The 13,774-nt window shown below is 34.6% G+C and overlaps 1 protein-coding gene across 1 annotated transcript in view; it reads right to left on the reverse strand.

The window, feature by feature from the left end:
* MDGA2 (MAM domain containing glycosylphosphatidylinositol anchor 2) overlaps positions 1-13,774 on the reverse strand; it is an 849,182-nt gene that overhangs the window by 286,774 nt on the left and 548,634 nt on the right. The window contains exon 4 of the mRNA XM_025391973.1: positions 10,653-10,849. Within this exon, the coding sequence (XP_025247758.1) occupies positions 10,653-10,849 (197 nt within the window). The remainder of the gene's footprint in view (positions 1-10,652; positions 10,850-13,774) is intronic.

Consider the following 13,774-nt stretch of genomic DNA (forward strand, 5'->3'; position numbering starts at 1 on the left):
TATCCACTGCATCTTATACTATGACATATATTTGTAACTCACTATTTAGTGTTTGCTTATGAGTTATCATTTGATGTGTTGAGTTGTGCTCTTTAACTGAATCGTAAGCCCCCTAGGGGCAGAGGTATCCTGTATGTCCCACAACAGCTAAAAGAAAGCATTTCCTATCCATAGCTTAATAAATATTTGGATTAACAAGACATACTTAAATTTTGGTCTTTCTGACAGGAAGACCATTTGACCCAGCCATACTATTATTACTGGGTATATACCTAAAGGAATAGAAATCATTCTATCACACAGATACATGCACACACATGTTTATTGCAACACTATTCACAATAGCAAAGACGTGGAATCAACCTAAATGTCCATCATGTTAGACACTGGATAAAGAAAATGTGGTAGGCCGGGCGCGGTGGCTCAAGCCTGTAATCCTAGCACTTTGGGAGGCCGAGTCGGGCAGATCACGAGGTCAGGAGATCGAGACCATCCTGGCTAACACGGTGAAACCCCGTCTCTACTAAAAAATACAAAAAACTAGCCGGGCGAGGTGGCTGGCGCCTGTAGTCCCAGCTACTCGGGAGGCTGAGGCAGGAGAATAGCGTAAACCCGGGAGGCGGAGCTTGCAGTTAGCTGAGATCCGGCCACTGCACTCCAGTCTGGGCGACAGAGCGAGACTCCGTCTCAAAAAAAAAAAAAAAAAAAAAAAAAAAAAAAAAAAAAAAAAAAAAAAAGAAAATGTGGTACACATACACCATGGAATACTATGCAGCCACAAACACACAAAAATGAAATCATGTCCTTTGCAGGAACATGGACGGAGCTGGAGAACATTATCCTTAGCAAACTAATGCAGTTAAAGAAAACTAAATACCACACGTTCTCACTTATAAGTGGGAGCTAAATGATGAGAACACACAGACACATAAAGGGGAAATCATACACACTGGGGCCTATTGGAGGGTAGATGCTAGAAGCAGGGAGAGGATCAGGAAAAATAACTAATAGATACTAGGCTTAATACCTGGGTGATGAAATAACCTGTACAACAAACCCCTATGAACATGTTTACCTCCCAAGTAGCTGGGATTACAGGTGTGCGCCATCATGCCCGGCTAATTTTTGTATTTTTAGTAGAGACGGGGTTTCACCATGTTGGCCAGGCTGGTCTTGAACTCCTGACCTCAAGTGACCCGTCTGCCTCGGCCTCCCAAAGTGCTGGGATTACAGGCATGAGCCTCTGTATCCGGCCCACAATGATTTTATAATAATAAAAGATACAAAACATAAAATCTATCTATACAAATTAGACATCTTCATTCTTCCTCATTAAACAACTCTGCCCTTAGCTTATGTCTGCTGTACTTCTTATATTATCCTCATTACTTTATAATTTTTTGCCCCTTTTACAAATATTGTCATACTAATAATCAGCTGGAAACTGTCTGATTTTTTCACTGTAATGTTTCTATATTTAAATATTTTTACTTGAACTACTAAAACCTGTACATGGCCAAACTGTCTCCATGTTCCCTGTAAAACATAAAAATCATATCAAGGAAACTCAGTGATTTTAAATGTTATCTTGCCATGGCATGTCCTATCTCACACTTTAAGAAATAGTCAGTTGTTTACTTTAAATTAACTAAAAACAAGGAGGGGATGAACTCCTCTAATGTTCTGTTTCTTGATCTTCAAGCTACTACAAGGGGTGTGATCTCTCTAAAAACTCATCAAGCTGTACACTTACGTTTCATGTGCTTTTCTACACATACATTTCAATAAAAGTTTATGTAAAATTAACTATAGCCTTATTTCAACAAACAGACAATCATTTAGTGTATACTCTGTGCCAATTACCTTTTGAACGCTGGGAACACAGCGGAAAGAACATGGAGCATATGTGTGAAACAATAAATGTCTACACAAATACAGAGGATGATTTAAAAGAGTATTAAATACTACCAAATAAATCAAACAAGAGAATAGATAGAGAGAAATGAAGATGTAGTAAGCTACTTTAGATGGAACAGACTGGAAAGCAGCTCTCATTAGGTCTTACTTGAGTTGAAAGTTGAAGGGCTAGAAATACACTGGAGAGATGAGTGATACAGAATGACACTGGGACCCACAACCGTGGAGACCCTGACACAGCAGTAACGTTGGCATGTTGGAGAGCTAGAAAGAAAATTAATGTGACTGGAGTGCAGCACAATAAAGAACATAAAATGAGGTAAGATTTCAAAGCTTGGAAAAGGTCATATTAGATGGGCTATGATTGCAGATTTGTATTTATTCTAAAGTTACTTATTCTGTGTTTAATGCTACTAGTCTCTTCCTTCTAATTTTTTTCCCCAAGGATTGCTTTCTCCTCTTGGAAAATACTTTAAACTTGATTTCCACCATCCCTAATTCTCCATTTCACCAAGCAACTCTACTCTCCAGTCCTTTTGAAAATTATCTGACAGTCATTATTTCAAGAAAGAGTTTTCTCTTTCTTTCTTTCTCTCTCTCTCTCTCTCTCTTTCTTTTGAGACATAGTTTAGCTCTGTCACCCAGGAGTGCAGTGGTGTGACCTCGGCTCGCTGAAACTCCGCCTCCAGGTTCAAGCAATTCTCATGCTTCAGCATCACAAGTAACTGGGATTATAGGCGCGTGACATCACACTGGGCTAATTTTTATATTTTTAGTAGAGATGGGGTTTCACCATATTGACCAGGCTGGTCTGGAACTCCTGGCCTCAAGTGATCTGCCTGCCTTGGCCTCCCAAAGTGTTGAGATTACAGGCATAAGACGCTGCACCAGCCTCAATATGAAGAGATTTCAACCTAAAAGTTCTTACTTCTGATCCATCCTCTAAAAGTGTATTCTTCCTATGGGTATTCTCCTTTACTTTTTGAGTTAATGCTTTTTGTCTATTTATATCAATCACATTTGAGTATATATTTATATATGTTTTTATTGTTTATATTATGTCTATGTATTGATCCTGCCTTTTCATTTAATGAGATCACTTCAAATTCTCTTCCCTACCATTTGGGCAGTGTTTTGCATGTTGTCAACTCAGAAAAGATTGCTGACTAGAAAGGAATAGAGCCAGCTCATCATATTGCACATAGTAAGTTTTTAGTAAGTTTCCTGAACCATGTTGACTCTAATGGTAGTAATGGAAATTTTAAAAATCTTTACATTAGGGTAGCCTGCAAGATAGATTTATGAAGATGCATTTGGGGCCATCCATAGGAGAGCTGAACAGTCAATTATGGAAAAGAGAATGTAAGAGAAAGGTAAGCCCCAAGGAAATATATACAATAATCAAGTACAGAGAACCAATATCAATGTAGCTCTGGCCATTAAAATGCAGAGGTGGTTTTTGTAAAGGATGCATTCTTAAAATATTTTGTATACCTGAATTTTTGTGATCAGGGGCACTGCTAGTATTTATGTTATCTAAAGGTAAAAAATATGAATTTGGTGGTAATATTGAGATTACAAAAGAGAATTTGTGCTACTGTTTGAGATGATTTCTATTCTTTAAAGACCTACAAGTATAGCCTTATAAATACAATGGTATGCATATGTATATCCTAGTTAATTCTTATTCAGAACACAGCAGCAAAATGGACACATGAGAAGGTGCTGTAGTTTAGATGTTTGTCCTTAATCCTCATGTTGAAATTTAATCCCAATGTTGGAAGTAGCGCCTAATAAAAGATATCTGGGTCATGGGGGTAGATGCCTCATGAATAGATTAATCTACTGAGGGGGGCTGTGAATGAGTTCTAACTCTATTAGTTTCCTTGAGAGCTGGTTGTTAAAAAGAAATCTGGAACATCCCCCCTCTCTCTCTTGCTTCCTCTCTCATCATGTGATCTCTGCACATACCAGCTCCCCTTTGCCTTTTGCCATGAGTGAAAGCAGCATGAAGCCCTCACCAGATGCAGATGCCATATCATGCTTCCTGTAGAGTCTGCAAAACTGAGAACCAAATAAATATCTTTTCTTTATACATTACCTAATCTCAGGCGTTCCTTTATGGCAACACAAAACAGACTGAGAAGAATAGACAAAAAAAGAAAGAAAAGCCTCTAGATGCATGATTTCCCAGTGGTTCAGCTATCATGGGATTGGAGAGTTGTTCTGGGTGAGCTAAAATGATTACTTCTTGCAGTCAGAAAACAAGATACCAAGATACGTGAAACTAGAGGAGCCAGGTAACATGGTCTGTAAGTCAATATATAAGATTAATGTATATAGCATGTCAATGGGTAGAGTGGGTAATTCAGATGAAGTCTGTTAATGGAATATTTTTTAAAATAACAGAATTATGGAAAACTTTGAGGCTTACCTTCTTAATTCATGACAGTCAGGATATAATAAAAATATTTTAAAACAACACGGCAGAATGTATAAGAAAGCAGAGAATATATGCACACACAGATTAATGTTATCAAATGGCATATATGTGTACATGTGGTAATGAGTATCATTTAGGCTTTACTATTTATAACTACTTTATCACATAACATTAATTTCATTTTGTTGATCATTTGAGTTTGATATTTCGGGTGTTGGGAGGCTTTTTGTATGTGAATTTTCATGATTTGTAAAAAGGAATTTTGAGTTGATTATTGTCTAATTGTATAATTAGTCTAATTAGACTAATTACAACTAATTATGTAATTGATGTAAACATGTTCAGTCTTGTAATTAGATGGTGTAATTACAATAAACAAGATGATGTCATGAACATCTTTACAAAAGTTCTAGACAAATGGAAAGTGAATTTTCAATTTGTAAGATTTAAGTAATTGTTTAACATTTCTTAAACAATTACAAAATTATCTGCAATATATATATTTAACTTTTGACATTATTTTTTAACAAAAGAAATAAAAGGAAGACATACAATGTATATTAGTTAGTGGCCCTTACCAATGCTGACATTGCTCTAGTGAAGGAATACACACAGCCTCAAGCGGTATTTCCATATTACTTATAAAATAAAGCAGAACTTTAAAAAAATTATAATCATTCATTTTGATACTTAGATATCAGTAAAAACTAAAGCCTGTCAAGTTAGATTCATTTTATGAAGCTCTAATGACTAATTTATTACAAACTTATAAATAGAAAATTATATATGCTAGCCTATGTCTTTTAGTAGTAAGTGAGTGGAAGTACAAAAAATATAATTATTCCTCCTAGAAATATTGCATTATGTGCTTATGAATTCATACCAGCTTTAGGAACACAGACCAATTTTTTTCTGGAAACATTGTCTATAAAAAGGTATAAACAAGATTTTTGTCACTCAACAGAATTTAGGAATAAATATTCAATTCAAATTACTATAGTTATTAGCATATTATTAATCAGCATACAAAATAGATATATCTCATTATCTTAGAAATTCTATTTATTAAAAACAAGACGTTAGTAAATAACATTATTATTGAAAACATATCTTGAAAAGAAGTTTCATTTTCTAACATTAAAACTTCAGCAGACATCTGAACCCTTCCACCATATATTCCCAATATGCCTCCCCAGCTTCACAGTTCCCTGTCATCCACACATACTAAGTATTGTTCTAACTAACGAGAGACATGGATACTCTTTGGAGACATTGTCTTTCTTCTGCATTTCTTGCAGGTGCTAATGTCTCCACCTTGAATGCTCCCTCCATAGCAGTGTTGTATATCTCTATTTTGACAATGATTTTTATTTTATATCATAATTATTGATCATCTTAAGTTTTCCTTTATATATCAACAAACATCAGAGGAGGAGCCTTGCCTAGTACCTCTGTATTTCTGGCAAAGGTATGCCCATATCTTGAATATAGTAGATCTTAGTTATTTTAACTCAATCTTATTTACGTCATGAAGCCACAAAGGCCAATGGCTATCAACCTAAGGAGATAAATTTAAAAATTAAAATATTATTGAAGTGCCCCAATATGAACAATGCTAACATAAAAGTTTTTTTCATTATAAAGTACACATGGCAGTATGGGAAACAGTAGTTCAAGAAATCAATAACATCTAAGAAGTATATATGTATATGTTTGTGTAAAGTTATATATACATATATATACACACACGTATGTTTTGTCTCTCCCTACATATATATATGTATACATATATATACATATATACATATATATATAGAGAGAGAGAGACATAAAAACATTAGCACAATAAGCAAAAGATAAAGTAAACAGAGAAAGAGTAACCCAATATGGAGGTATAAAGAAGGAAGGAATGAGACGTTGTATCAGCTTTTCAGAGACAGCTTCCCTGAGATGATGAGTCTTCAGTGTTAAGAAGGCCTCTGCCATATTATCTAACTAAAGAATACCTAGGAATAAATTTAACCAAGGAGGGGAAAGATTGATACAATGCAAACCATCAAACATTGATGAGAAAAATTGAAGAGGATACAATTAAATTGGAAGATATCACAGGTTAACGGATTGGAAGAATTAACATTGTTAAAATGTCTGTACTATCCAAAGTGATCCACAGATTCAATCCAATCCTGTTAAAATACCAATGAAATTCTTCACAGATATAAGAAAACACAATCCAAAATGTGTATGAAACCACAAAAAATCCCAAACAGCCAAAGCAATTTTGAGCAAAAACAACAAAGTTGGCATCATACTATCTGACTTCAAAATATTCTACAATACTATAGTATCCAAAACAGCATAGTACTGACATAAAAATAGACATATAGGCCAATGGAATGGAATAGACAGCACATAACCAAATCAACACACTTACAGCCAATGAATTTTCAACAAAAGTGCCAAAATCTCACATTAGGGAAAGGAAAATGTGTCTTCAGTAGATAGTGCTGGGAAGCTTGAATATTCACATGCAGAAAGGTAAAGCTACACTTCTATTTCTCCTCATATACAAACAACAACTCAAAATGAATTCAACCCTTAAATGTAAGACCTGAGATAACACAACTACTAGAAGAAAACATAGGGGAAATGCTTCATGACATTGGTCTAGGGACAGGCAACTGAAACAGAAATAGAAAAATAGAATTATATTGAACTAAAAAGCTTGGGCATATGAATGGAAACAATCAACACAGTGAAGAAACAACCTAGAGAATGGGAGAAAATATTTGCAGACTATGCATTCAAATTGATAAGAGGTTAATATCTAGAAAATACACAGAACTTAATAGCAAAAAAAAAAAATCTTATTTTAAAATGGGCAAAAGATGTAAATAGACATTGCTCAAAAGAATATATACAAATGACCAACAGTTATGTGAAAAAATGCTCAAAATCACTAATTACTAAGGACATGCAAAACAAAACCACAGTGAGCTATCACCCCCCTCCCATTCGAATGGCTATTATCAAAAAGACAAAAAATAACAAATTCTGGTGTGGATGCAGAGAAAGAGGAACACTTATACACTGTTGGCGGGAATGCAAATTAGTACAGCCATTATGGAAAACAGCATAGGGGTTCCTCAAAAAATTAAAAATAGAGCTATAATATGATCCAGCAATCCTACTGTTGGATAAATCCAAAAGAAATTAAAACAGTATGTTGAGGAGATACTTGCACTTCCATATTTATTACAGGACCATTCACAATAGACAAAATAGGTAATAAACCTAAGTGTTCATCAACAGATGAATGGATAAAGAAAATGTGGAATATGTACATAATGGAATACTATTCAGCTATGAAATAACGAACACAGCTATAAAATAATGAATATTTATTTTACCTAATATAATGTCCTCCAGATCCATCCACATTGCTGCAAATGATGGGTCTGTCCCAGAGCCAGCAACATGGATGGATCTGAAGGACATTATGTTAAGTAAAATAATCAAGGTACAGAAAGACAAATACTATATTATCTACTCGTGTGTGGAATCTAAAGAAGTTGACCTCATAGAATTAGAGAGCAAAATAATCGTTAGCAGTGGCTAGAGAAAGGGAGGTAGAAGGGAGAATAGAAAGAGATCGGTCAATAGGTGCAAAGTTACACTTTGGAGGAACAGATTCTAGTGTTCCATTGCAGAATAAGTTGACCATTTAACAATATTGTACTGTATATTTCAATACAGCTAGAAGAGAATATTTTGATCATTATCATCAAATGTATATACATCATTATACATCAAATGTATCAGGTAATGGATATGCTAAATAACCTGATTTGATTATGATACAGTGTGCAGACATGTATCAAAACATCACACCATACCAGATACATATGGACAGTTATAATGTATCAATTTTTTAAAAGTTTGACTGTGCTTGTTTAGTAAATTTAAAATAAATCCTTAAATATTTTGATAGTATGAAAGATTTTCCAAAATCTGGACAAGGCCCATGTGTTCAATTCCAAGTGATTGGACCCATTTGCAGGTTAGAAATAGCCATATAGCTAGGCATGGTGGCTCACACCTGTAATCCCAGCACATTGCAAGGCCAAGGCGGGTGGATTGCTTGAGGTCAGGAGTTTGAGATCAGCCTAGCCAACATGGTAAATCCCATTTCTACTAAATTTACAAACATTAGCCTAGTGTGGTGGTGGACACCTTTAATCCCAGCTACTCAGGAGGCTGAGGCATGAGAAACGCTTAAACCCGGAGGCAGAGATTGCAGTAAGCAGAGATCATGTCACTGCACTCCAGCCCAGGTGACAGAGCGAGGCTCCATCTCAAAAACAAGCAAACAAAAAGAAATAACCATATAGTGAAAAGATGTTTAGAATTACCTTATTTTCTATAAATGTTACCATGTTTGAAAAGATTCTAGAGGAAAAGATGTTTTCTAAATCTTAATAATGTGCATATTTTAAAAATAAATTGACAATAGAAAAATAAAATACATAATAGACGATCATTTATCTGGATAATATTTTAAACCAAAAATTCATTTTAGTAACAATTGAAGAATGAATTAAAGCATTACAGAAAGTATGGGGGAAAATTCAGTCCTACCCGTTGGCAGAGAACACTTAGTGTCACAGTGGCCTAAATCAAGAGACAATCAGATTAGAACAGGCCTCGGTACTATGTTATGGTGAACTGACTAGCAATGCCATGTGCGATGCTGATTTTCAGAGATTTATATTTTGGCAAGTTAAAACTGTTTTATACCTTTTAAAAAATAAAGAATACATATTTTTATTTACAATCTATTTGCAAAACAGGAATATATATGACATGTGCAAATATTATATAATCACTGCATTAGTCCACAGTTAATGTCTAAATATTGGCAATTATATTAATCTGAAAGAGGTCAGGCCTTAGTTTACCATATAAGGAAATATATTCAATGGTGAAAAATGGGATGCTGGGATATTTACAAAGTCAAAGTAACCTTATGTTATTAGAGTTTAGATATGAAAGCTGTATTAATCTTTAAAACTGTGGAGTAAAATATTTATAATAATTAAAGATTAATTATACATTTTCCTAGTTAGGGATATATAGATATCTCAAATGTATGTACAATGTGTCAAATTCCTGCCTATTTTGTGATCTATATAATATCCTTTTTTTTTTGTTTTTTGACAGACTCTCACTTGGTTGCCAGGCTGGAGCACAGTGGTGCGAGATCTCGGCTCACTGCAACCTCTGCCTCCCGGGTTCAGGCGATTTTCCTGCCTCAGCCTCCTGAGTAGCTGGGACTATAGGCACATGCCACCATGCCCAGCTAATTTTTGTATTTTTAGTAGAGATGGGGTTTCACCATGTTGTCCAGGATTATCTCTATCTCTTGACCTCGTCTCAGCCTCAGCCTCCCAAAGCACTGAGATTACAGGCATGAGCCACCACGCCCAGCCAATTTATATAATTTTAAAAATTATTTTTCATTGTCACAATACTTTTGAACATTCGTCCACATTTTTTTTATTTAAAACTTTTTCCTTGTTAATTTAGGTTTGTGCTTCTTTCTAGTCATCATAAAACCTTTATAATAACAGCACGCAAATATTCCCACAAATTTCAGTATCTTCCTGAAGACTTATTAATTCCTTACTCTTCGTGTATTACACAATAATATTTCATATTACATTCATTCTATGTAAAATTAATTCAACTTTTATTAAATACATTTGTAATGACTCCTTAAATATTTTCATTTTTAGCACAATTAAAGCTCTATTTCTAAACCAAGACAAAAGCGAACATGACTAAAGGAAATTAAAGATATATCTCTCCTAAAACTAAAGCCAAATAAATTTCAAACAGGTTTCTTCATGTGTTTAATAGCTATTCACCATTTGCAAATGGGGAAATCAAAATCTCTCCTTTTGAGAAATACTTTCCAAAAAACCCAAATCAGCCAGCAAAATGTATAACTATGTATGTTATAGTGAAACATAGGAAAACTTACATATTAAAAAAATATGTTAGGACATATTAAGTTAAAAAATGTTTTCAAGAGTTAACATTTTAAACTTAACCACATAAAAATAAGTTGTCCTTTATATTTAAGTCCTCTAATCTTTAAGGCAAGCACATATTGGTTTTTGAAAGGCCAGAATAGAGAAACTATGTTTTCAAATAGCTATGAATTCATGCTGCCTGAATTAGGAAAGTATCCTAGCAGAGTAGGGTGGAAATACTGTACCTTAGTTCATACCTGGGTAAAGAATGGTTCATAAATCTCAACTCCTTTATCAGATCCTTGCAGCAAGACCTCCTGGCCACGTCTCCAGCTATACCGAACAGGAGGATTGGAATTGGCAACACACCGGAGGAACACTGTTCTCTCATAGTAAAATTGTTCTTTAGCTTCACCTATACTTTGATGAACAGTTACTACTGGATCATCCAAATCTAGAAGAAATAAAAACAACCAAATGGCAATGTTATGAGATAGATGACTTTTAAAGAATTGTGCATATATGACCCAATCAAAAATGCATATTCCTCGTTGACTGTATTACTTATCACTAGGTACTTTTTTTTTCACTCAGCTTATTGAATTCATTTGCAAAGATGTTTCCAATGATAAGAAGTATATTAGTATCTCTATTTGTTGATATAGTACAAATAATCTTGCATATTTCCAACTCTTTGTCAATAGCCACATAAAACAGGGTTCCATGATAGAGATAAAAAATTAAAATTAAAACACTCAAATTCAAGACCTTAGCCAAAACAACGAACCTCAGTGACCAAAAAATTTAATATCAAGCTGCCTGACTTACTCTTTCTCTTTTTTCTTTTTTTAAAACAGAGTCTTGCTCTATCAACCAGGCTAAAGTCCAGTGGCACAACTCAGAGCTTACTGCAGCCTCAACCTCCTGAACCCAAGCAATCCCTCTGCTTCAGTCTCCTGAGTAGCTGAGACTACAGGCATGTGCCACCATGCCCGGCTAATTTTTTTTTTTTTTTTTTTTTTTGGTACATACAGGGACTGGCTATGTTTTTGGTGCAGACAGGGACTGGTTGTTCTTAAACTCCTAGCTTCAAGCGATCCTCCACCTCGGTCTCCCAAAGTGCTAGATTACAGGCGTGAACTACTATACTAGACCTCTTTGTCTTAATATACTTCTTTTTCCAATTATTTATAACTGATATATTAAAAATAATAAAAAACTTTATAAATTATTAGACTATGTTTTGTACCAAAATATGATCTTGCACAGGACTAAATGTTATCTCAAATTTTATATTCCAGATTATATTTGTTAATTTGAAGAGTGCTAAAAGGCATTATTAAAAGGCACTCCTATTTCTATTACTGGATATTGGAACCAATTATGTGTCATTTTGCATGTATCATAAAGAAAGACTGTACAGCAGAGGCTCAGCATTTTCTGAAAAAGGTTGATTCATAAATACCTTGGGCTTTGGAGGTCAAATGATTGTTTCAACTACTTATCTCTACCATTGCAGTGTGAAAACAGCCTAACACAATAGGTAAATTAATAATGAATGTTGCTGAGTTTCAGTGAAGCTTTGTTTATAAATACAGACACTCCTCAACCGGCTTTGGCTACAGGGTCATAATTTGCCAACCCCTGATATGGCATATTCCATGTTCTTTTCTTAAGAGAAAAATAAATTTTAAAGGTGTCCTTGCTTTAAAGCAGCAAGTTTTTAGTTCCATGTGCTAGTATAAACTTAGTATATACTTTAAGTATGATACTAAACCTGCTGTGTTCATTACCACCTTCACCCAGCTTTACCCCTTTGAATTATAACCAAGAAAGGTTACTTAACTTTGGAGTCTTCAATTTCCTTGTCAGCAAATCAGAATAATAATGATACCATATTACTTAGGCTGCTGAAGGATTAAATTAGATAGTCCACAAAGCCCTGGACACAGAGTTTTAAGTTGGTGCAAAAGTAATTTCAGTTTTTTTTTTTTTTTTTTGAGACAGAGTCTCGCTGTGTCGCCCAGGCTGGAGTGCAGTGGCCGGATCTCAGCTCACTGCAAGCTCCGCCTCCCGGGTTTTTACGCCATTCTCCTGCCTCAGCCTCCCGAGTAGCCGGGACTACAGGCGCCCGCCACCTCGCCCGGCTAGTTTTTCGTATTTTTTAGTAGAGACGGGGTTTCACCGTGTTAGCCAGGATGGTCTCGAACTCCTGACCTCGTGATCCGCCCGTCTCGGCCTCCCAAAGTGCTGGGATTACAGGCTTGAGCCACCGCGCCCGGCCAATTTCAGTTTTTGTCATTACTTTTAATGAATGCTTAATAAAAGTTAGCTATTACTATTATTAATAATATTATTACTATCATTATTGGAGTCTCATTTAAACTCCTATTGATTCTATGCTGTTTTCTTGTTTTTATTTCACCAATTCATAATACATACAACTCTTATTATAAATAAGTAAAATGCCACTTGTCCATTGTCCAGACTATCAAACGCTTCTACATGACAAAAACTTTTACAAAGGACTGGAAATAACCTACAGTATTTATGTGGACATAAGAATAGTGAAGTGTGTGAGCATATGCTACCCTGAATATTTAAAAGACATTGGTCCTTAGAAAAGATTCTGTCTGATGTGTTAACATAATAAAAAGCCAACCAAAGTAGTGAAGTAATAGCTACCCTAGAGAATCAAAGTAAAGAACAGAATCCAAAATTTCCCCATTCTTTAAAAAGTTTTTTATTTTTTTTCAAATGTGATTTGCTTGACAGTCCTACTTTGATTTCTAGTTTTGCAACATTCTGAGGGTTTTTTTTTTTTTTTTCTTCCAACAGAATATTTTCACAGCTACCTCAAAGGCCTCTAATTTTAGTAGTGTAAATTTACAGAACAACTGCTGCTTTTTGGTAAAGCTTAAAGGAACTTTTCATTTAAATTCACTCTATTAGCTGTGCAGCGATATATGCTGTCAGGTTTTATTAAGTTGGGATATTTAGGGATACCAGCATCATTATCATAAAATGTTTTGAGATTTTAAAAATCTATCAAATATTTATTAATTTGGTGGTTAGCCTTTCATATATATCATATATATTGATTAACTGAATTTAGCCTTAGTGACTTGAAAAAAGATACTCTGATTCAATTGTAAAAAATTTATTTTTTTTCTTGTTCAAAACATAATTTCTTTAGTCACAGGCTCATTTTTAGAAATTATGAGCTGTATATTTTGTAAAGATTAAATTCTGAATTCAGAAAGCTCAGGAACAAAACAGAATTGGATGGTAAACAGTGTAACAATGATGACTTCCGAACAGTTAATAGGGTTGTACTTTCCAATACCCATTTATTGATGTATCCCCAGCTGTTTTCTTG

This window comes from Theropithecus gelada, chromosome 7b (genome assembly GCF_003255815.1).
Source record: "Theropithecus gelada isolate Dixy chromosome 7b, Tgel_1.0, whole genome shotgun sequence".
Lineage (NCBI taxonomy): Eukaryota > Metazoa > Chordata > Mammalia > Primates > Cercopithecidae > Theropithecus > Theropithecus gelada.